Source organism: Nycticebus coucang, chromosome 2, assembly GCF_027406575.1.
Source record: "Nycticebus coucang isolate mNycCou1 chromosome 2, mNycCou1.pri, whole genome shotgun sequence".
In the NCBI taxonomy this organism is placed as follows: domain Eukaryota; kingdom Metazoa; phylum Chordata; class Mammalia; order Primates; family Lorisidae; genus Nycticebus; species Nycticebus coucang.
Genome location: NC_069781.1, coordinates 2,833,269 through 2,857,132, shown reverse-complemented (window position 1 = coordinate 2,857,132; position 23,864 = coordinate 2,833,269). Strand labels below are relative to the sequence as shown.

General features: G+C 51.5%; 1 protein-coding gene across 19 annotated transcripts in view; it reads left to right on the top strand.

Moving 5' to 3' along the window:
* VAV2 (vav guanine nucleotide exchange factor 2) overlaps window positions 1-23,864 on the top strand; it is a 272,198-nt gene that overhangs the window by 232,313 nt on the left and 16,021 nt on the right. For 17 of the 19 annotated variants that reach the window (XM_053558480.1, XM_053558490.1, XM_053558471.1 and 14 more), the window contains 4 exons: window positions 9,833-9,971; window positions 11,276-11,389; window positions 16,794-16,941; window positions 20,681-20,774. In XM_053558480.1, coding sequence (XP_053414455.1) covers window positions 9,833-9,971; window positions 11,276-11,389; window positions 16,794-16,941; window positions 20,681-20,774 — 495 coding nt within the window. Of the gene's footprint in view, window positions 1-9,832; window positions 9,972-11,275; window positions 11,390-11,559; window positions 12,759-16,793; window positions 16,942-20,680; window positions 20,775-23,864 lie in introns of those variants that run through there. The other 2 variants (XR_008373766.1, XM_053558511.1) reach the window with 2 other exon arrangements.

The window sequence follows — 23,864 nt, the reverse complement described above, 5'->3', positions numbered from 1 at the left end:
TCCCCAGCTGGGTAGATGGCGTCAGCCCCGGAAGCTGCTCTGGGTTTTGGTTGACAGCCCCAGCAGTGCCAATGGAGATGCCACAGTGCCCAACAGAAGGTGGGAGCTCCTTAAAGGACAGTGATGCCTGGCAGAGCCAGCATGGCCGCACGGGGCTCAGAGGCCAGACAGCCCAGGTGGTGTGCTGGTGCCCATTTAACAACCAGCTCTCTGGGGACAGCGGGACCTGAGTGGGGGCCTCTCCCTGGGGTGGGAGCAGACCTGCACAGTCAGCTGCCAGGCTCGGCACAGCTCCGCACGCCTCACAGGGCGCTGAGCGCAGAGGGGCATCTGGAAGGAGACGGGACAGCCTCCTGATCACAGCCACCACCCAGGACCAGGGAGCAGTGCTGTTGTCATTTTCTTTTCTTTCTTTTTTTTGAGACGGAGTCTCATTCCGTTGCTCTGGGTAGATTGCCATGGTGTCATAGCTCACAGCAACCTCCAACTCCTGGGCTCAAGTGATCCTCTTGCCTCAATCTCCCGAGTAGCTGGAACTACAGGCGCCCGCCACCACACCCAGCTAGCTTTTTTTATTTTTAGTAGAGATGGGGTCTTGCTCTTGTTCAGGCTGGTCTTAAATTCCTGAGCTCAGGCAATCCTCCCACCGTGGGCTCTCAGAGTGCTGGGATTACAGGCATGATCATCCGGCTGGCTGTCGTTATTTTTGTTTTCAATAATGACCATGAGATGGGCACATCTGAGCCCTGACAGGGAAGCCAAATGCAAGTACCAGTGGCAACAGAGGACCTTGAAAATCTGGCTGAGGCTTCATAAACTGTAGGGAGCTATAACCCAGTTACAACCTAACAGTGGGGGGAAGTGGGAAGGGGGGGGTGGGTAGAGGGAGAGGGATCGGTGGGATCACACCTGTGCTGCATCTTACAGGGGTATTTGCGAAACTTGGTAGATGTAAAATGTAAATGTTTTGGCACAGTAACTGAGATAACGCCGGAAAGGCTATGTTAACCACTGTGATAAAAATGTGTCAAATGGTCTATGAAGCGAGTGTATGATGCCCCATGATCATATCAATGTATACAGTTATGATTTAATAAAAAAAAATGAAAAAAAAAATAAACTGTAGGGAGGCTCATAGGGAGAGACGTCACAATGTGGCTCTGTAAATCACTTTGTTAAGATAGAGTTCACAGGGTACCTAGTTTACCCACTTACAGGGCATAGTTCAAAGTTTTTTAATAAGTTCACATGGTTGTGAAACTATCACTATGATGTAATTTAGAACATTTTCATCTCCGCAAAAGACGGTCCAGGCCCATTAGCAGTCATGGCCCTACTCCCACCCCTGACCAAGGCAACCGCCATCTGCTCTCTGCCACTCTGGGTTCTCCTAGTCTAAACTTTTTGAGTGAGTAGAGTCTTAAAAGGTGCATGTTTCTGTCACTGGCCTCTCCCTTCACATGATGCTCTCAGGGGCCACCGTGCTGCAGCAGGCGTCCCTGCTTTGCCCCTTTCATCCCAGACGGTAACGTTCCGTCTTTTGGATGCGTCACGTTTCATTTATCTGCTCATTGGTCATCTGGCTTGTTTTCACCATTTGGAGGACATCTGGCTTGTTTTCACCTTTTGGAGCTTAGGAATGGTGCTGCTGAGAATGTCTAGTGCGAGTTTTAGGGCATATGTCTCCATACCTCAGGGGCTTCTGGCCAGGACTGGACCTGCTGGGTGATGAGGCGACTCTACTTACCACTTTGAGGAAACGCCAGCTGTTTTCCAAAGTTTATTACACTGCTTCAGCCAACCCCCTGCGGGGAGGGCGGGGAGCAGCTGTGGTTTCCCCGCGTCCTCACCTGCTTGATCGGGGGTGTGAACGGCGTCACTGTGGTGTGGAGCACCTACCTTCTCACGCACCTGTTCTCCATTTGTGGATCTTCTTCTTCTTTTTTTTTTTTTTGTGAATTGAGACAGCATACTGGCATTTATTTAAATTTTTTTGTACTTGCAAAATCACTTTTTTTATTTTTTATTTTTATTTTTTATTAAATCATAGCTGTGTACATTAATGCAATCATGGGGCACCATACACTGGTTTTATAGACCGTTTGACACATTTTCATCACACTGGTTAACATAGCTTTCCTGGCATTTTCTTAGTTATTGTGTTAAGACATTTATATTCTACATTTACTAAGTTTCACATGTACCCTTGTAAGATGCACCGTAGGTGTAATCCCACCAATTACCCTCCCTCTGCCCATCCTCCCTCCTCCCTCCCCTCCTTTTCCCCCTTTCCCATATTTTTAGGTTATAACTGGGTTATAGCTTTCATAAGAAAGCCATAAATTAGTTTCATAGTAGGGCTGAGTACATTGGATACTTTTTCTTCCATTCTTGAGATACTTTACTAAGAAGAATACGTTCCAGCTCCATCCATGTAAACATGAAAGAGGTAAAGTCTCCATCTTTCTTTAAGGCTGCATAATATTACACGGTGTACATATACCACAATTTATTGATCCATTTGTGGATCGATGGGCACTTGGGCTTTTTCCATGACTTAGCAATTATGAATTGGGCTGCAATAAACATTCTGGTACAAATATCTTTGTTATAATGTGATTTTTGGTCTTCTGGGTATAATATACCTAGTAGAGAAATTATAGGATTGAATGGCAGATCTATTTTTAGATCTCTAAGTGTTCTCCAACATCTTTCCAAAAGGAATGTATTAATTTGCATTCCCACCAGCAGTGTAGAAGTGTTCCCTTTTCTCCACATCCACGCCAACATCTCTGGTCTTGGGATTTTGTGATATGGGCTAATCTTACTGGAGTTAGATGATATCTCAAAGTAGTTTTGATTTGCATTTCTCTGATGATTAAAGATGAGCATTTTTTCATATGTCTGAAGGCTGTGCGCCTGTCTTCTTCAGAGAAGTTTCTCTTCAAGTCCCTTGCCCAGCCTAAGATGGGATCACTTGTTCTTTTCTTGCTTATACTTTTGAGTTCTCTGTGGATTCTGATTATTAAACCTTTGTCGGAGACATAACCTGCAAGTATCTTTTCCCGTTCTGAGGGCTGTTTGCTTGCTTTACTTACTGTGTTCTTGGCTGTGCAGAAGCTTTTTAGTTTGATCAGGTCCCAGTAGTGTATTTTTGAAGCTGTTTCAATTGCCCGGGGGGTCCTCCTCATAAAATACTCGCCCAGATGGATTTCTTCAAGGGTTTTCCCTGCACTCTCTTCTAGTATTTTTATAGTTTCATGTCTTAAGTTTAAATCTTTAATCCAGTGAGAGTCTATCTTAGTTAATGGTGAAGGGTGTGGGTCCAGTTTCAGTCTTCTACAGGTTGCCAGCCAGTTCACCCAGCACCATTTGTTAAATAGGGAATCTTTCCCCCACTGAATGTTTTTAATTGGCTTGTCAAAGATCAAATAACGGTAAGTAGCTGGGTTCATCTCTTGGTTCTCTATTCTGTTCCATACATCTACCTCTGTTTTTGTGACAGTACCATGCTGTTTTGATCACTATCGATTTATAGTATAGTCTGAGGTCTGGTAGCGTGATTCCTCATGCTTTGTTTTTATTTCTGAGTAATATCTTGGCTATTCGAGTTTTTTTCTGATTCCATATAGAACGAAGTATTATTTTTTCAAGATCTTTAATGTATGACAGTGGAGCTTTAATAGGGATTGCGTTAAAATTGTATATTACTTTGGGTAGTATGGACATTTTAACAATGTTGATTCTTCCCAGCCATGAGCATGGTATGTTTTTCCATTTGTTAACATTTTTAGCTATTTCTTTTCTTAGAGTTTCATAGTTCTCTTTATAGAGATCTTTCACGTCCTTTGTTAGATAAACTCCCAAATATTTTATCTTCTTTGGCATTACTGTGAATGGAATAGAGTCCTTAACTGTTTTTTCGGCTTAAATATTGTTGATATATATAAAGGCTCCCAATTTATGAATGTTGATTTTGTAACCTGAGATGCTGCTGTATTCCTTGATCACTTCTAAGAGTTTTGTAGTAGAATCCCTGGTGTTTTCCAAATATACAATCATATCATCCGCGAAGAGCGAAAGTTTGATTTCTTCTGACCCTATATGGATACCCTTGATTGCCTTTTCTTCCCTAATTGCGATGGCTAAAACTTCCATTACAATGTAAAAGAGCAGTGGAGACAATGGGCAGCCTTGTCTGGTTCCTGATCTGAGTGGAAATGATTTCAATTTAACTCCATTCAATATGATATTGGCTGTGGGTTTGCTGTAGATGGCCTCTATCAGTTTAAGAAATGTCCCTTCTATACCAATTTTCTTAAGTGTTCTGATCATGAAGGGATGCTGGATATTATCAAAAGCTTTTCTGCATCAATTGAGAGAATCATATGGTCTTTGGTTTTTAATTTGTTTATGTGCTGAATTATACTTATAGATTTACGCGTATATTGAACCAGCCTTGAGACCCTGGGATAAAACCGACTTGGTCGTGATGTATAATTTGTTTGATGTGTTGCTGGATTCTGTTTGTTAGGATCTTGTTGAATATTTTTGCATCGATATTCATTAGTGATATTGGTCTATAATTTTCTTTTTTTGTTGGGTCTTTTCCTGGTTTGGGGATCAGGATGATGTTTGCTTCATAGAACGTGTTGGGTAGTATTCCTTCTTTTTCTATATTTTGGAACAGGTTGAGTAATATAGGTACTACTTCCTCTTTAAAAATTGGTAGAATTCTGACGTGAAGCCATCTGGTCTTGGGCTTTTCTTTTTAGGGAGATTTTGTATGGTTGATGCTATTTCAGAACTTGATACTGGCCTGTTCAACATTTCCACTTGATTCTGGCTAAGTCTTGGAAGGTGATGTGCTTCCAAATATTGGTCAATTTCCTTCAGATTTTCATATTTCTGAGAATAAAGTTTCTTGTAATATTCATTAAGGATTTTTTTAATTTCTGAGGAGTCTGTTGTTATTTCGTCTTTGACATTTCTGATTGATGAAATTAGAGATTTTACTCTTTTTTTTCCTGGTTAGGGTAGCCAAAGGTATATCTATTTTATTGACCTTTTCAAAAAGACCTACTTTTTGATTTATTGATCTGTTTTATAATTCTTTTGTTTTCAATTTCATTTAATTCTGCTCTAATTTTGGTTATTTCTTTTCTCATACTGGGTTTTGGGTTGGAATGTCCTTTCTTTTCCAGTTGCTTGAGATGTCCCATTAAGTTGTTAACTTCCTCTCTTTCCGTTCTCTTGAGGAAGGCTTGCAGTGCTAGAAATTTCCGTCTTAGGACTGCCTTTGCGGTATCCCAGAGGTTCTGATAATTCATATCTTCATTGTCATTTTGTTCCACAAATTTGGCAATTTCCTTCTTAATCTCATCTATGACCCAGCTATCATTCAGCATAAGGTTATTTAACTTCCATGTTTTTGTATGAGTTTGCAGATTTCTGTTGTTATTGAGTTCAACTTTGATTCCATGGTGGTCCGAGAAGATGCAAGGAATAATTTCTATTCCTTTAAATTTACTGCGTTTCCGTCTCAGATCTGTTCCATGGTAGTTGCCCCCTGAGAAGATGCCCAGCCTCCTTTGGTTGCCCAGAGAGACAGGGGGTGTGACTTTGGAATATCCAAGGGTGAGCCCTATTGTTGCCAAAAATGGCTGTTGCTCTGCGCGTTGGGACACCATTGCTCCAGTGTGGTTCCCTCTCAGCTGACCGTCCTCTCCTCACTCCCGTGCTGCAGAATCAGCACTGACCAGCTGAAGTCCAGGCCCTGTCCTCACCCCTCGAGATATCACCCAAGAATCTGGACTCCTGGGGGACAGGCCTCCAGACCTCAGAGTGAGAGTGGCAGGGAGTGCTGAGAGCTCAAAATTGCAGGTAGAGAATATATACAGTTTTATGCCTGGCAGGAGAGCACCATGGCACCCTAGTAGGGGAGGTAGGTCCAGTTTTTAGAGGGTCTCTCCCATGGAGTATAGTGGGAGGACCTTTGAACTCTGCTCGTTTGTTTGTGGGGCACTCAGAGCAGTCCTCATGGGGGAGGGGACTCCCGTCTGCTTGGTGATGGATTTTGTACCTTTTGTTGTATCCTTGGGGTCGCAGCTTACCTCAGCAGGGTTGATGTGCGTTCTTCAACCTTCTCGCTTGGTGCAGCTCTAATCCACCAGGTTACTTGCTAAATTTCTGCCCTTTAACTCTCCTTCTGGATGGGAGCCTTTGGAAACTTGAGATCAGCCTCATTCTCGAAATTCCATTTGTGGATCTTCTGTAGAAAAATGGCCTTCAGATCCTTTGCCCGGGTTGACATTGTGTGTTCCTCCCTTACTGAGCCCAGACACAAGTCCCCTGTCTAATGTGGGATGTGCAGACATTTTTTTCATCTTGTGGTTGTCTTTTCATTTTCTTTGTGGTTTTGTTTGCAGCACAGCTCTTAACATTTTGGTGGTGGCCAATTCATCTCTATTTTTCCCTTTGGCCACTTGCACTTCTGGGGTTGTGCCTAAGAAACTAAGCCAAGGTCACAAAAATTTATCTTATGTTTCCTTCTAAGAGTTTTTTTTATATTTTTTGCTGTTTCGTGTAGGTCTAGGGTTCCTAGGATTCACTTTCGTGCATGGTGCGAGGAAGGGGTCCAACCTCATTCTTTGACTTGTGGCTATCCAGTTATCCGATCACACTTTGTTGAAAAGGTGGTCTTCCTCTGTGGAATTGTCTCAACACCCTTGCTGAAAATCAACTGACCATAAACATGCAGGTTTATTTCTGGCCTCTCAGTTCTGTTCTATTGGCCTCTATATGTCTGTTCTTACTTAGGGTCACACTGGCCCAGTGACTGTACCTTTGCAGTGAGTTTTGAAATCAGGAAGTGTGAGTCCTTTAGCTTTGATCTTCCTTTCCAAGATTGCTGGGTTTTTTTATTTTTTTTGTGGCTTTTGGCCGGGGCTAGGTTTGAACCTGCCACCTCCGGCATATGGGACCGGCGCCCTACTCCTTGAGCCATAGGCGCCGCCCCCAAGATTGCTTTTTAAGAGTCTGAGTACAGGGGCAGCACCTGTGGCTCAGTGGGTAGGGCGCTGGCCCCATATACTGAGGGTGACGGGTTCAAACCCAGCCTCGGCCAAACTGCAACAAAAAAAAAGCTGGGCTTTGTGGCGGGCACCTGTAGTCCCAGCTACTTGGGAGGTCGAGATAAGAGAATCACCTAAGCCCAAGAACTGGAGGTTGTTATGAGCTGTGACGCCACGGCACTCTACCAAGGGCGATAAAGTGAGACTCTATCTCTTACAAAAAAAAAAAAAGGACTCTGGGTACCTTGAATTTCCATAGGAATTTTAAGATCAGCCTGTCAATTTCTTCAAAGAAGCCAACTGAAATTTTGAGGGATTGTGTTAAATCTGTAGGTCACTTTGGGAGGTGATGAACATGGGATGCCTTTCCATTTATTTTAGTCTTCTTTAATTTCTTTCAAAAATATTTTCTAGTTGTTAGAGTACAAGTTTTGCACTTTTTCGCTAAATTCATTTCTGAGCATTTTATTATTTTGATGATAATGTAAAAGGACTCATTTTCTGAATTTCCTTTTCAAATTGTTCATTGCTAATGTCAAAATACAGTGTGTTTTTGTGTTTTTATATACTTACCTTGTTTCTTGTCACCTCGCTGACCTCTTTTACTAGTTCTAACAGCTTTTTAGTGGATTCCTTAGGATTTTCTACATATAAGATCATGTCATCTGCAAGTATAGACGTTTTTCCTTTTCTTTTCCAATCTGATTGCCTTTTGTTTTTGTTTTCTTATCTATTTGCTCTGACTGCGTCCCCAGGACAATGTTGATTAGGAGTGGCAAGGCTGGACACGCGGTCTGTTCCTGATCTCAGGGGACGCATCTGGACTGTCTTCATCGAGTGCAGTGACAGCTATGTGATGTCTGTGAGCCCTTCATTGGGTTGAGGGAGTCCCCTCATGTTCCTAGTTTGTTGTGTGTTTTTATCAAGAACAGGTGGATTTTGTTAAAAACCTTTTCTACACCTTTTAGATGGTTTTTGTCCTTGGTTCTCCTAATATGGTGCACGACAGCATTTTAGTTTTAGATGTTAAATTCCTGGGATAAATCCTGATGATTGTGATGTGTGATCTTTTTTTTTCTACATTGTTGGGTACGGTGTGCTAGTGTTTTGTTGAGGATTTTGTATCTGTATGTTTATAAGAGATACTGGTCTGTAGTCCTATGTCTTTGTCTAGTTTGGGGGTGAGGGTAACACTGGCCTCCCAGGAAGAATTGGGAAGTATTTCCTACTCTTATTTTTTTTTTTTGAAGAGTTTGGGAAGAGTTGATATTAATTCTTCTTTGAATGTTTGGTTAAATTTACACGTGAAGCCATCTGGGTCTGGGCTTGTAGAGAGTTTTAAAATTACTAATTCAATGTGTTTTTTGTTACAGTTATATTAAGATTTTCATGACTTCTTCATTCTGTTTCAGTGATTTGTGTGTTTCTGGGACTTTGTCCATTTCACGTCTGATCTGTTGGCACACAATTCACAGCGGCCCCCGCAGCCCCTGCGAGTCTGTGAGGTGGGCAGTGGTGCACCTGCTGCCACTCTTGGCTTGGTGCTTTGGACCGTTTTTCTTTTTCCTTTGTCAATCTTGCTAAAGGTTTGTCACTTTTCATTGATCTCCAAGAATCAACTTTTGATTTAGCTGATTTTTCTATTCTTATTTCATTTTTTCCCTGTTCTTATCTTTATTATTTATTTTCTTTTTCTTGCTTTTGCTCTTTTTCTAGTTTCTCAAAGTGGAGGTTCAGGTTATTGAATGGAGATCTTTTATAAATAGGTGCAGAGGGGCGCAGCCATCCCTGTGCCCGTCACTCGACTGCTCCCCACAGTGCTGTGTGTCCTGTTTCTTTTTTTTTTTGCAGTTTTTGGCCGGGGCTGGGTTTGAACCTGCCACCTCCAGTATAAGGGGCCGGCGTCCTACTCCTTTGAGCCACAGGTGCCGCCCTATGTCCTGTTTCATTTTCATTCACCTTGAAGTAGCTCCTCATTCCCCATGTGGTTTTTTCCCCTGACCCATTGGTTCTTTGGGAGGGTGTTGTTTAATTTTCACTTATTTGTGAATTTTCCATTTTTTCTTCTGCTACTGATTTCTCCTGTTACTCCACTGAGGTCAGATAACATATTGTTGTGCCCAGATCTCGAAATCCCCCACAAAGACCACCAGGGAGCTGAGTCCGATGCAAAAGCAAAAGAGCCTTTTATTGCAAGCTCGAGCTTGGGCTACCGGGGGCTCCGCTGCAACAGATCTGAGCCAGGAGCCTCGAGCTCTGGAGCAGGGGGTTCTTATGGTCCAGCACAGCAGGTGGGCGTGCACAGCTTGAAACAAACAGGGCACTTCTGGATTGGTTAGGAGGGGGGTCCCTGATTGGTGGGTGGTTGTCTCATGATTTTGGGGAATTACCTGGGCTTGCCTGGGCTTGTCTGGAAAGTGAAACTTACTGAGTGATATGGCGGGGAAAGCGAAACTTAACTCCTAAGATGGCACTGGTCTGGTTCTTTCATTATCCAGATAACATATCCTGTGTGATTTTAATCCTTTAGTACTTACTGGACCTGGCTCCGTGGCTTAGCATGGTACCTACCCTGCAGGGTGCTGGCTGCGCCTGAGGAAGTCATGCCAAGTTCCTGAGCTGGGTGGGGGTAGTGTGGTCTGGCAGAGAGGGAGGGGTAAGCTCAGAGCAGGCGTGTGGGAGAGTGGCCCAGCTTTCCCAGCTCCCAAGGAGGAAGCACCCCACAAAGGTCCCCAGCATTCTACCCCGGCACTTTTCAGATCCAGGCGGAGTGTCTGGCATGCAGAGGGGCTGCAGCGGTGTTCAACATGTCCTACTTCGGGAAGTTCTATCTGGTGGGGCCGGACGCCAGGGCGGCTGCAGACTGGCTCTTCTCCGCAGATGTCAGCCGACCCCCAGGTGTGAAGCCTAGGGCTGGTAGGCATGGTCATGTCCTCTCATGGGCAAAACAGCCCTGGCCACCAAGATGGTCTGGCAGCTGACCCCATCTCCTCCAGGCAACCTGAATGCCCAGCTCTCCCATGTCAGCCCGGTCTCAGCCCCAGGCCCTAGCTCTCCATGCTCTGTCCATCCCTCCTTTAACTGTGTCCCAGGAAGGATGCATGGTGGTTGCTGGCCACCTCCCTTGGCACAGGAGTGGGAGCTCAGCCACCCCCCTGGAAGCTCTCCCCAGGTGGGGTTGCCAGACTTAAACAGAAACACAGGACGCTCAGTTAAATGAGTTTCCAGATAATGAGCAATTTTTCAGCCTAAGTATATCCCGACCAACATTTGGGATATTCCCCTCTTTTCTGTTCCCAACACATCCCCAGACTCATGGCTGTTGTCACAGAGCATCACAGACAGGGTGGGTTATACAACAGATAAGTATCTCTCACTGTTCTGGAAGCTGGAGGCCAAAACTCAGTGTCTGCACCTGGGTCTGGCAGAGACCACCTTTCCTTCCTTCCCTCTCTGGCTTCTGGCGGTGCCCCAGAGCCTCGGCCGGGCTCTGGTGACAGCTGCATCACCATGGCCTCTGCCTGTTACCACAGGGGTTCTCTCTGTGTCCTCCCCTTCTCGTGGGGATGTTTGATCACATCTGCAAAGACCCTATTTCCAAATACAGTCACATTCCCTGGTCTTGGGGTTTGGGACCTCAACATGTCTTTTAGGGGGATGCAGTTCAACCCATAAAATTATCTGTCCAGCCAGTGCATGAGCCCACCGCCCACTCTCACGTGTACCACCCCCCCTGCTCACCCTCCTGTCGGTCCACAGGCACCTGCTCACTCTTCCTGCCCACATGTTCCCCTCTCTTTCCCAGTGGATCTGCCCTCCCTTTTGCCTTGTCCATCATCCATCTGGAGAATTGCAGACATTCACAGGGTCTGCTGCTGTGCCAGGCACAGTGCTGGGGCACCCCCACATGAGGGAGGGACAAGAATCCCATGGTGGGAGTTGGGAGGGATGGTTGGGAGACCAATGTGGAGGCATCTCAGAAAGAAGGATGTCTCCCACCCCCAGGGACGATGATGGTAGGTTGACCCGCCCACCACTGGCCCTCTCTGAGCCACTCAGCTGCAGTGCAACCCCTGAGCTGAGGGGCCTTTCCAGGTCACCTCCCACTAGGGCCACCTGCTGTGGTGTCCAGGCTCATGGGCACCTCTGCCACGTGGCTTGTGAGCTCCGGGCTGGTGCAGACCTGAGTCCTCCCTCCACAGGCTCCACGGTGTACACCTGCATGCTGAACCACCGTGGGGGCACTGAAAGTGACCTGACTGTCAGCTGTCTGGCCCCGGGCTCCCAGGCCTCTCCACTGGCCCCTGCCTTTGAAGGTAAGAGATGCTCTGGCATGGGGTGCTGTGGCTGCAGACTACTCTGGGACCAGCGGCCACTGACGGCAGGCCAGAAGGGACAGGCGGCAGAGGGCTGCTCTGTGGTCATGGCCAGGACCTGGGAGATTACAGGTCTTGTTTCCAGCTAAATGCAGGCTTTGTTCCGGCAGCTAAGCTGGAGCTCTGAGTACTCGGTGATTATGTCTTTGAACCTGTCTGCACTGCGGCATTCCAGAGCCACCCCAGGGTGGGTGTGCTCAGCACGGCTGCCAGGGCACAGCCAGCCCAGGATAAGGCTGCACCTTCCTCTCAGAGAAGTTGGCTCATCTCTGCTGACAACGTCCATGCTGGGTCAGCTTCTTGGTACCCCTGTGGCCCCCAGTCTCAGTGTGTCTGGCTCAGAGCCCATGCGATGCCCTCTGCCTCCCTCTGCTCTGCTTACACACCCTCAGTGACAGGCAGCTCAGCCTCTCACTCTCTGGCTGGTTTGCACAGCCATGGCTGTGCCCCGACCACGATCTGCCTGCCTTTGTTCAGCTCCCTGATCCTGCTTCTTGATGGTTCCTATAACCATCTCCCTTGAGGAGAACAAGCAGAGTGGGCAGTGTTTTCTTTGCCCAGAAAGGGATGGTTTTCCCCTCTGAGAGACTAGGCTTACAGAGGGCAGAGGTGCCGCTGCTGCCCTCTCTGTGCTGCCAGCTGCCGGGGGCAGGGGCAGGGGCACAGCCCATGGGGAGGGCTCAGCCCATTTAGGAAATCCAGTGGACCCCGTGCTGCTGGCGAATTTATCTGTATCATCAGCTGACCTTGGTGGGTGTCCTCTTGGGATCTGAGCCTGGGCCAGGGGAAAGGAGGACTGTACACATGTCAGGATGCCCAGAAGCAATTCCTGAACCCCTGCTCTGAGGGACCTCAGTCTGAGGCACCGAGGTCCCAGTGATGAGCCAGAGAAGGCTCTGGCCTGGGGGGACTCTATATTTGTGGTTGTAGGAAACAGGATTAGAAAGATAAAATAAGCAGACCATATAGGATGTTGCAAGAGGCAAATGAATATTAGAAGGGCGGGGGTGGGGGACAAGGGGCCTCACTGCCCGGGGGCCTTGGGGATGGATTGTGGGGAGCTGAGGGCTGGCAGGCCCTTTAGGCCTCTGGGTCTGGCTGAAACAGCATGATGAGATTAACCCTGCAGCTTGGGGCCCAAGGGGCAGACCTGGTTGTGCACATGGGTGTGCAGAGCTGTCAGTGACATAGAGCCATGTTTTCTAACCTTTTTTTATCTCACGGCACACTTGAATCTATAGTTAAACTTCCAGGACACACTGAACTTATGTTGATCAAAAAAAGAGTAAAATAAAAAGAATATACTTACCGTGCTTTGAACTTCTTTTGAAAATAATTTAATTAATGATCTTTAAAAATTTTCGTGGCACACCCAACATCCTCTCATGGCACACCTGTTGAAAATCATTGACGCGGAGGCTGAGTGAGCAGGGGGCTGGGCCCCAGCACGTGTGCTTAATTCAGTAATGAGCACATTGTTCCTTTATTCCTTCAGCCATCATTTGTGGGGCTTTTGCTGTAGGGCAGAGCCAGGGGAGGCAATGGTCACAGATGATGAGGCTGGGTGGGGCCTCAGGGATCCCCCCCCCCAGGAGACCGACAGGTGTAGGGAGGGGACAGAATGCAGTGCTGCTGGGGCACGGGAGGCTGCTGACTTGGGGGGAGGAAGGCTTCCTGGAGGAGGCTGCATCCAGCCTGGGCTTTGAAGGATGGAGTGAGGCCAGGTGGGGACGTGCCCATGGGAGCTGCTGCCAGCCCCACAGCGGGGCCATAGCTGCTCTGGGAGACGGGTCTGGCAGGGAAGCAGAAAAGCTGGACCCAAATGAGGATGCAGGTCTCTGAATCCTGCCCCCGGCCCTGCCGCTGCCCGACTCTGTAACTTGCCTCTCTGAACCTCAGCTTCCCCATCTGTAAAATGGAAGCAGGAGGACCCCCTCCCCAATCTGTTACAGGGCATCAAGCCAGAGCCTGGGGGTTCAGGAGGGCTGGGGAGCAGCCTTTCAGTTTCTCAGTTTCTCCCCGAATTGGAAGCTGTCAGGACAGTGCTTTGTAAGCAGAGCTGCCTTGCCGTGGAGTGCTGGGATTTGCCTACTGGAAGGTTCTGGTGGGTTCCTGGAGCTGTAGTCTGGGCAGTTGCTGAGCTGGCTGGTGGGAGGCTTGCACTTGGTGGCTGTGACAGGTGTGGTGAGCTGAGTCCAGTCCCCCAGGGTGGATCTCTAGGTCCCAGGGACACTGCTAATCAAGAGAAAACTGCCGTGACGTTGTTTTCAGGCTTTAAAAAAAGGCACTATTGCTGTTATGAATATGCATGCGTGTTAAATATGCATACACTTAATATGTGTGTTAATTACACGCGGGGCAGCAGATTAGCATCAGGTCAAGGGAATGTGATGATTCACGTATGATCAAGGCTGCGTATAAAGTAGTTGTCAATCTTAAGAGTCATCTTAAATGATCTGTGTTGATTTTTTTTAAATATTACAAGGGGAATGCGTACTTCTAGGACACATCCCAGCAACACTGAGCAGTGTGAGGAAGGGCCCACACCCACCCAGGCCAGTGAGCCAGAGACAGCCCCTGGGTGGCTCCCGCACACCTGTTCTGTAGGCCGGGCCAGCCCTGCACTGGCCACTGGCCTTGGGACCAGGACCTGGCCTCGGCTGACCACAGTCTGGTGGGACCACACAGGAGCAGAGGTGTAAGAGTCATGCGGCGTGCGGGTGTGTCTGTGCATGGGTGTGTGTTGGAGTGAGCAGAGCAGGGCATCTCTCCTGCACTCTGGCATCCTCAAGGAGCCCCAGCCCAGGGATCAGGGACCCCTTTGGAGACTGGCTTATGTTTTGGCTTCACTCTCCCTTTGTGCTCATTAGTTTCAAAAGGAGAAAGGGAGGAGGGACATGCAGTGGAGCCTGACCGGGATGCCCATGGGTGTCTTGTCCAGTGGACACTTTCAATAGCCCCAGGGAGCTAGAGGTTGTGGCTCTGCCCACTTTACATATGAGAAGACAGAGGCTCAGAGGAGTGGGAAGTGAGGCTAGTGAGCTACAGAACTGTATCTGGGCCAGACTGGCCAAGATCTGTGAGCATCCCAAGATAGCATCCCCCTGAGGATGGGGTAGTGTCCCTGTAACAAGTCCCCAAAGGGGGCTCAGGGCTTGGGAAGCAGGCCCTCTTGCATGGCTCAGAGGACACTGTGTGCGGGGCGTGGTCCCTGTTCACCATTAAGGCATGAGCTGCTACAGGCTTTGCAGGTTGGAGGGGGCAGGCAGATTTCCCAGGGGAGGGGGCATTGGGGCTGGGTGATGGGGGTCCAGGTCCTGCAGAGGTAGCAGCTCATACTTGGGCCTAGAAGTGAGGCTTGTCAGCGCCAAGTGTAACATGAGAGCATAGGGGCTCTGACAGGTCCCAGGAAAGCTTTGGGGTGACCATGGGGAGCAAGGGCGTGATGTGGTGAGATTAGGCTTCAGGGTGGTAGGCAGCAGGGTGACGTGGGGACAGGTGGGCTATCCAGGTCTGGGATGCCACAGCCCAGGCTGGGGCCACCCAGGCTGCTCTTTGAGATGTGGGAGTGAGGGAGAGATGGGAGCCGTGGGTGACACCAGAATCTGGCCTGAGTGATCTGGAGGCACTAGAGCTCTAGTTGTCAAGGAGGGCTTCCTGGAGGCTGAGGCCTTTGGAATGGGTCTGACAGGATTGGGGCACAGAGGAGCCCACAGCACAGGGGGTGACAAGGTCAGAGGTGTCCCATGGCTCATCTGGACAGGCACGAGGGACTGTGATGACCACAGCCCCTGCTGGGACCTCAGCTGGGTGCTGCCACCAGATCCAGGCTCCTCTGCTCCTTCCCTCACTTGTGATGACAGTGGTACCTGAACCTTGGGTGGAGAAGGAGGAAGGTCCCCAGGTCTAAGCTTTGAGTGGGTGGCTGGCCCTGTCATAGCCTCAGGAGCATCACAAGCCCAGCTGTCCAGTCTGTACGACTAGCTGGCCCCCCTTGCTGGATAGAGGAAGGAGCCCATCTGATTTTTAATCACAGCAGGTGGCTATACCCATGACCACGACAGCAGGGGCAGGGCTGGAGGTGTGGGGTACTCAGGTGGGATTCTCCCACCTCTGACGGCAGCTGCTGGGGGCTGAGGCTTTCCTGACTTCATACTCAGGGCCCAGTCTCTTCCTCCTGCCCTTCCTGCTGGTGTCCAGAGTAAATGGCACCAGAGGTCCAGAGAAGCCACCTGCCTCCATGCAGAACAGGGAAGGGGATGAGGGTCTTGACACCTCCAGCCAGCCGGACTCCCTGTGCTGAGGCTCTTAAATCCCCCCAGCAGCCTTGTTTCAGTGTCATCCTGTTATCTAGATGGAGGAGCTGGGGCCGCAGGTTGGGGGAGCTCCCTGGGTGCTGCTACCTCTAAAGGGGAGGCCCTGTGAGGCTTGGGGACAGGTGAGGGGGGCACAGAGGGTGGGGAGTCCCCATTGCCTCCCTGGGTCAGGGCTTCCTCCCATGGCTGCTCTCATGCCCAAAATTATGAGCAGGGGGCTTGAGTCAGTGAGCCCACACAAGGCACTAGACATAGTTGTGGCTAATTACCCCTACCAAGGAGTTCCCTTCTCCCCAGATTCCAAATGAGAATGGGAGGCTGTGCCCGGGGTAGCGCCATCCCCAGGGTACTGGGCTGAGGTGGGCCAGCTGTCCAGCATGGGGGCCTGGTGGTAGGGCAGCCTGGTGTGTTCCACAGCTGTGGGGCAGAGCCATCCGGGTTTCGTCTTCTCCTGCTACGTGTGACCTCTTTGAACCTCAGTCTCTTTTTCTGACACAGAGGGATGGAGATGACTCAGCTTCCCATGTATCATCAGGGGGTGTTTCCTGGAAAGCCCCCAACCCAGAGCCTGGCCCACAGCCCTGAAATGGCTGAGCCAGGGACCCCAGAGACCTGGGGCCATGGAAGGAGAGGGTGAAGTGGGGCGGTGAGGACGTGGAGGCTCAGAGAGGATGCGTCTGTCTAGGCTCACCCAGCGCTGGGGGCTGCAGTGGGACAGAATCTTCCTAAGACCTGATGCCACTGGGCTCTTAAACCGTTCTGGATCAGGAAACCCCTAAGAAGTGGGTGTGAGTCTCAGACTCCCCCGTTTGGCATATATAACTGTGGGGGTCCCCACCCCGGGCCCCTCTGATGTGGCCCACAGTGCAGGGCTTGAATTTTGTTCCCCTTCACTGAGAATCCAGGGCCCTTTGGGGATCACTAAGCTCTGGCTTTTACTGTTCACTCAAGCAGGAGGTTGGGCCACCTTCACTGTCCCCCTCCCTGGCCCTGAAACCCTGCTCTGAGTGCAAGTGCGTCTCTTCCAGGGGATGGCTACTACCTGGCTGTGGGCGGGGCTGCAGCCCAGCACAACTGGTCCCACATCACCACTGTGCTACAGGACCAGAGGTTCCAGTGCCAGCTCATCGACAGCTCTGAGGACCTGGGCATAATTAGCGTACAGGGCCCGGCCAGGTGAGGAGGGGGGGGTCGAGCACCTGGGCACACCTGGCACCCTGACCCAGGCCCTCCAGCTGGCCCTTGACCACAACTTATTGGTCGAGAATGGGGCATTCTGAAGAGTGAACCACTCTGGCAAACCTGGCTGGATAAACAATCTTCAAAGCACCAGGCCACAGACAGTGGCTTAACTCGAGATTCAGATGGAGCTTCGTAGTGTCATAGAAAGGTCCCTGGGGCAAGGCAAGGCAGTCTCTGGGCACCTGCAGCCTCTAAGAGGACAGGGCAGGCCAGGTTCTCCCCGCCACACTGAGAGGCCCCCTGCCCCTCCCTAAACACCCCCATGCCAAGGGCTAGGATGGGCTGTTCAGGCACCCACTCATTCTGTAGATGCTTACTGAGCTGTGCTCCCCTCATGAGGAATCATGGCCCTGTGAGGATCCTCAGGTGCTGGCTTTTGTGTAGAGACACAGACAGGGCTTAGGCAAAAGGACCCCTGAGCAGGCGAGTGTCTGTGTCCTGGTGCTTTGGAGATTATTTATCCAGGTTCCGAACTTCCCTCTGGCTGTGCTTCAGAGAGGGGACTGGCATGGGGTGCAGAGGGCATCTGTGATCTGCTAGGCCCCGAGCCAGTAACTCTGCTCCCAGTGACAGTTCTCTAAGGTAGCTACATTTGTATTACTGAAGAAACTGAGGCACAGAGAGGCAGAGACGTGCTCAAGGTCACACAGCTCGTGAGTGCCCAAGCTGGAGGGACTGTGGCCTGATGAGCTTTCAGAAACCTACCCGCTCTTACTGCCTCACTTCTTAGTGAGTTACAAACCCTCTTTGAGAAGACACACCTCATCTAGGCCTTTCTTCCTTGACTGCCAGGGCATAGTCACACCTCCGGGAATGGGAGACTCATCTCAGGTGGTGGGGCGGGGGAGGCCCCGGAATGAACACCTGGGCAAAGCTCAGCTGTGCCTGGGTGACGTCCTGTCAGCCTGCGGTCCTACTGAGACCCTGCTACAGGGTCCACCTCCCCTAGCACCTTGTAGCCAACCAAGCCAGTAGCCCTCAGCTGAATGCCAAGCTGGTTGACCCCCATCCTGGGCTATAAGCGAGTCCGGGGCAGGGACTGTAGTGTCTTTGCTCAGAGGTACATGGTGGATGCACGGTGCACACTTGCTTATGAATGGATGGAACCTGAGTTGGTCAAGTATTTTAGCACTGATTGGCTTCCATGAATGTTTGCCTTGAGGCTGCATCATGGTGGCATTTAGGCAAAGCCAAAACCACATGTATTATAGTGGCATGTAGGCAAAGCCCTGGAGAAAAGGAGGGGTCAAGTCTCAGAACTCTCTGGAAGAACAGAGCTTCCAGCAGAGGGGGGGCAGCAGGTGCAAAGGTCCCATGGCAGGTATAGGCGAGGAGGGGTGGAGCAGGGCTGGAGGGTGTGCCCAGAGGGGTTGGGACAGCACCCCACAGTCTGGAGATGGCACCTCTGAAGGAGACAAAGAAGACATGGCTTCCGTGGGGCTCTGTCCCTGGGCTGGGGAAGGAGTGGCAGGTACCCAGGAATCTCAGGGCTCCCCTGGGTGAGCCTGAGCCCTGCATCTCTGGGGAGCAGGTGTGGGGCCTGGCAGCCTGGCTGGGTCCTAGGATCTTCTGACTTTGTTGGCTTCATTGCCATGGGGACCTTGTGGTGAGGGGGATGCATTTTTAGCCTTGGGGAGGCAGGTGGGCAGGGTGGGGATGGGGGAGGGTGCGCCAGACAGGCTGATCAAGACACAGCCCCAGGGGATAGGCTGCTTCCTCCAGCCTAATTACTAGCTGCTCCAGGCAGCCGGTGAAGGCTGCTGCTGCAGGACAAGCTCCTCCTCCCAGTAACTTCTAACTTTCCCCTCCAAAAAAAGTCCTCTCTCTTTCAAAAATAGCCCAAAGTTTCTTATATGAATAATAATGTTGCCACGGCTGCTGAGGACCAGGGTTCTGTGCTGGTGCTGGGAAGCACTTAGCATGGATGTGGGAAGTGCTGTATGAACTGCTGCCCCAGAGAACTTTCTGGAAATGTTCCATAACTGAGTGGCCCCCATATGGCAGCCACTAAGCCCTGTGTGGCTATTGGGCCCTTGCCATGTGGCTGCTGGGACTGAATTTTTAATTATAGTGAACTTAAATTCAAATAATGTCACGTGGCTGGCAGAGAGAACATTGTACCGCCCAGAAGGGGCCGACCTGGGCTGACCCGAGTGTGCTGCCTGCTTCACTGCGGCCCCAAGGGGCAGCAGCACTGGCCCCATTAGCTGGGTGGGGGAAAGAGGAATGTTAAGGAGCTGGGCCAAGAACATGGGTCTCTGTTGGGGAGCCCATGTCCCCCGGCTACCTACTGCTTCCTATGGAAAGGGGCAGCTCCCACATGTGGGCTGGGTGCCCACCCTGTCCTCACCTGTCCAGTCCCCAGCCTGGGTCAGAGCCCCAGCTGCAGTTCCAGAATCCCTCTCCTCTGGGAAGACACCTGAGGGTCTGGAGGCCACCCTGCCACTCTCTGTGGTACACCACCAGGTGGGGCTGGTGTGGGAGTTCTGTAAGGATCTCGGCTGAGCACCTGGGGATGGTGGGGACGGCGGCTCCTGGTACCACGGGGGTTGGGATTAGAGTTGGCCGCACTGGGGTGGACACGGGGGGCTGACTCCTGCCAGTGTGGGACATGCTCTGGCTGTGCTAAGCTGGGGCATTTTGACAATCCTTCTCTATGTCAACACATCAGGGTGACATGTCTTATTGACACGGAGTTCCTGGTTTAGTAGGTAGCAAGTACAACGAATGTGAGAGATGCCTCAGCAAGAAACCGTGGGACCCTCACTTGGGGAGCCAGGGAAGGCTTCCTGGAGGAGGTGACAGCTCAACTGAGCTGAAGAATAACAAAGTTAAATGGGGGCACAGGAAGGGATGAGGATGTCGGGGAAGCAGCAGGCACATATCTAGGAAATGACAGGTTCCAGGGAGACCCTGGGCATGGGCCCCAGGGCGGGTCTTTGGTACCCGCGTAAGCAGGATGGCAGGGCCACACTGAGCAGGGGGGGGGAGGAGAGAAGCCCCACCCTCATGGACCTTCTAGATCAGGGAGTGGATCCAACACACTGGCCAGGCCAACTGTGATGCAGCTGAGGACAGAGCTCATCCGTGCAGCGCTCTGTGACTCGCACTCCTCAGCAGACTGGGTACTCTGGTGCGGCCCTGGTCCTTGGGCAGGTGACAGGCCCTCAGGTGATGCCATGGAATGGTTCTATCTCCGAGCACTGGCCAGGTGCCCAGCCCCAGGTTCTCAGCCTCAGCACCCCAGGAGGGTGCCCAGGAGCCTGGTGGGAGCGTTAGGTCAGGGGGCAGAGCAGGACTGTGTCCAGGAGGGTGCCTCCTGTTGGATGGCCCAGCTCTGCTGCCGATTTGGCTTCTCTGTAGGACATGGAGGCCACTGTAGCTAGGGTGTGAGTGTTCTTGTGGGGTTAGGACCCTGGGCTTGGGAGTTGCTTGGCTCCCTGGCAGCTCTGTTCTTCCGGGCAGTGATTTGGGAGCATTCAAGGGCGATGACTGCCCCGGCCCTCTGACGGTAGTGCCCTCATCTGATTGCCTTTGCTGTTTGTCATCTTGGGGTGGTTTTCCTAATCCATGCCTGTGTGCCCCGTGAGGATGTGGCTCCCAGGGGCCTCCCCGGCCTGGGCACCAGGGGTGGCTGCTGCTCTCTGACTGGCACTTCTGCTTTTGCCCACAGCCGGGCCATTCTGCAGGAGGTGCTTGATGCAGACCTGAGCGACGAGGCCTTCCCTTTCTCCACCCACAAGCTGGTGACAGCTGCCGGGCACCTGGTAGGTACCAGCTGGCTGTGTCCTCTGGGCGGTAAATAACAGCAGAGAATAAGCCCGCCCGGGACCTGGGGGCCAGAGGCCTTTGAGGTCCCTGTACCTCCCTGGGCCTTGCTTCCTAACTATGAAGCTGTCGGGAACTCAAGAGATTGCTGGGGCCAAAGTTGCAGGGGACTCAGCCCCAGGGAAGGCAGCCTTGACCTCACCAACGGCACATCTACCTCTGTGTCCTGTTTCTTGAAGGCACAGGGCAGTCCTCCCGAGTCAGAGAGACCCCCAGCAAGCAACAGGGTAGGTCTCCGTGTCCTCTGAGCACCTCCCCACACCATGCGGTGGGCGGGAGGCTGCGCAGGTGAAAGACAGTCCATTCTGGTGCTCCTGAGACTGGGTGGTGTCGGGCACCAGTGCAGGAGGCTTCCTGAGACCCGGGGTCAGTCCTGGCTGCAGCTCCAGGTCAGCCTGTCACCTTCTGGGCTTCAGTTTCCTGCAGCATTGTGACCTTTGTCTTGACCCCTCTCGGTAAGTTGCTGATGGTAGAAACGTGAACGCCAGCGCCTCTCGGCAAGGCCTCCTGCACACGCGGCTCAGCACTTCACACATGTATTTCCTCTTGTAACCTTCGCGGCGACACGGAAGGTTCTGTCACAGGGTCTCTGACCTCAGCACACTGTCTGGGAGCAGACACCCCATGCTGGGGGCTCTCCTGACTCCTCGGCCTCGCCTGCTCCATGTCAGCAGCACCCCCAGCTGTGGCAGCCACAAAGGTTTCCAGAAGTGGCCAAGCATACCCAGGGCATGACCTCCCATTTAGAACCTGGGTTTATGACTGCTCTGCTCATTGGCAGCAGTGTAAGGTGCCCCTGGCTGCAGGGCCCTCCAGAGCTCACAGAGGAAGTAAGGGTACCCGGAGTGATGGGCGTCACCCTGAATGGTGCTCAGGGTCTGGCTGGACTGGCCTGCTAACGGCCACAAAGCTAATAAAGCTGGAGAGCACCAGTGTGTGTTGCTGAAATGGAGTGGCCTTAAGGCGTGGGGATGTGGGTGCACCTCCCCTGTTCCCATGCCCCATGTGTTCATCTGCGGGTTCTGGTTGGAAAAGTGCTGAGGAAGGTTGGAGGATAAGGTCCTGGCCTGCAGAGGGGCTGGAGGGCCTGGAGGACAAATTTGTGTCCTGTTAGCAAATAAACCATGTGGCGGTGACAGCAGGGAGGAGGCTGCCAGAGACCAGGGGAGATAAAGGCGGCTCTGCAGAGCTGAGGAGCTGGCCAGGCTGCACTGGGGGGCAGGAAGCCGAGCCGCCACTGTCTAGCCTGCTTCCTGCCTCCTTGGTGCAAGGCTGCCTGCTGGGACCAGAGAGGGTGGGCTCTGGGAGAGCAGCACAGCTTGACCTTGGGCCATGGTGATGTCCAGACTGCCCTGATTCCAGATTGAGCTATCCGTGGGGTCCCTACACTGTCCAGCTTTGTTTGGGGCCAAGCTCTGACTTGTAGGAACGGAGAGGAGCTGTGGGTTTTTTCCCACCTCACTAGGCTTGGCGTCGGCTCTGCCTGTGCAGTTTGGCTGCTAGAGGTGGGAAGATCAGGTACATGTCGCCTCCCATCCTGAGGCCTAGTCTCCAGCAAATGACAGGCAATCCCAGCTGCCTCCCCTGCCCCAGGGGCCAGCCCTTGCCTGCACAGAGGCTGTGCTTTCAGGATGACTCCCCAGGGTAACAGACAGGGCCAGGAGTGAGGCATAGTGCCCAGGGTGCTGGCACCCTGGTGTGGCACACAGAGTGTGCTGTGGCTTTGTAAAGTTGATCTCATTGTTTTGCTTCAGAGCATGACCATGGACTATGGGCCCGGGCAGACCTCACTTCTAGCAGCCTTCTTCAGGCATGACCTTGGCCCCTCTGAGCCTGCCTTGTGTCAGCCCTAGAGTGAGGATCTTGGATCCCCAGGCAGACTCCATGCAATGCTTCACAAAGCTCGCCTGCAGCAGGGTGGCTAAGGACTTGGTGGCCAGCAGTGTCTCCCTGTGGAATTCAGGACCAGTCACAGAGCCTGCACAAGGTAGTGGAAAGCCCTCTAGCTGTGCCTGGAGCAAACTGTGGTTGAAGGGTCAGTGTCTGTCCTGTAATCTTCTCTGATCAGTGGTCACATAGTTTGTGCACACTGCTCTGTTGTCAGAGAATGTTACAATCATTTCCTCATCCCTTTATTCCCTAAGAGCCACTTTTATTTTATGTTATTTTATTATTTATTTTTGAGACTGAATCTCACTCTGTTGCCGTGGGTAAAGTGCTGTGGCATTATCATAGCTCACAGCAACTTCAAACTCCTCGGTTCTAGTGATCCTCCTGCCTCACCCTCCCGAGTAGCTGGGACTACAGGCACCTGCTACAACACCCACCTGAGACCACTTTCAGTAACCACACACTCACCTCTCAGTCTTGTGAGCAGTGCCCTGGGCATGAACATGCACACGGGTCCACTTCCTCACCTTGGAAATAGCCTTCGAGAAGCTTCCCTTGTACATAAGCCTCTCCGGCCCTCTGGTTACTGACCTGAGACAGAGATCTGGACCTGGGTCCCCCTCCTAGTCAGAGCTTCAGGTCATTCTGTGCCTGTCCTTTGGCATTTGCTGGGCTGCTCCCTGTGCGCGGAACTGTCCTGAGTCTCTGGCAGGGTGGGAGAGAAGCCCAGAGCTTTCTGGGCTAGGTCCCTGTCTGCGGGAGGTCATGGTGACGGAAGGGTGAAAGACTGGACAAGGCAGAAGTGCGTGTTGCTTCCAGTGGGACTGCCGAGAGGGGTGGTGAGGCCAGGCCCCTGGGAAAGGCGCGGGCCTGGTCTTACTGGGGCTGTTCTTACAATGCCATCAGCTCCTGTTGGATCTTGTGGACTCCCAGCTGAGTTCTAGCATTTGCTTCTGAACTGAAGGACCTTTCCACAGTGCTGGGCCTCCTGCCCCCACACTTCCCTCCACTGGCCCTCGCCTGGCTTGACCATGGATTCTGAACACATTGGCTGGGTGCCGGGCTTGGGCCTCTGGGGTGGAGGGTGCAGCCCTGACCTCAGTGGGCCCAGCCCCGCCTGTACTACAGAGGGGCCCCAG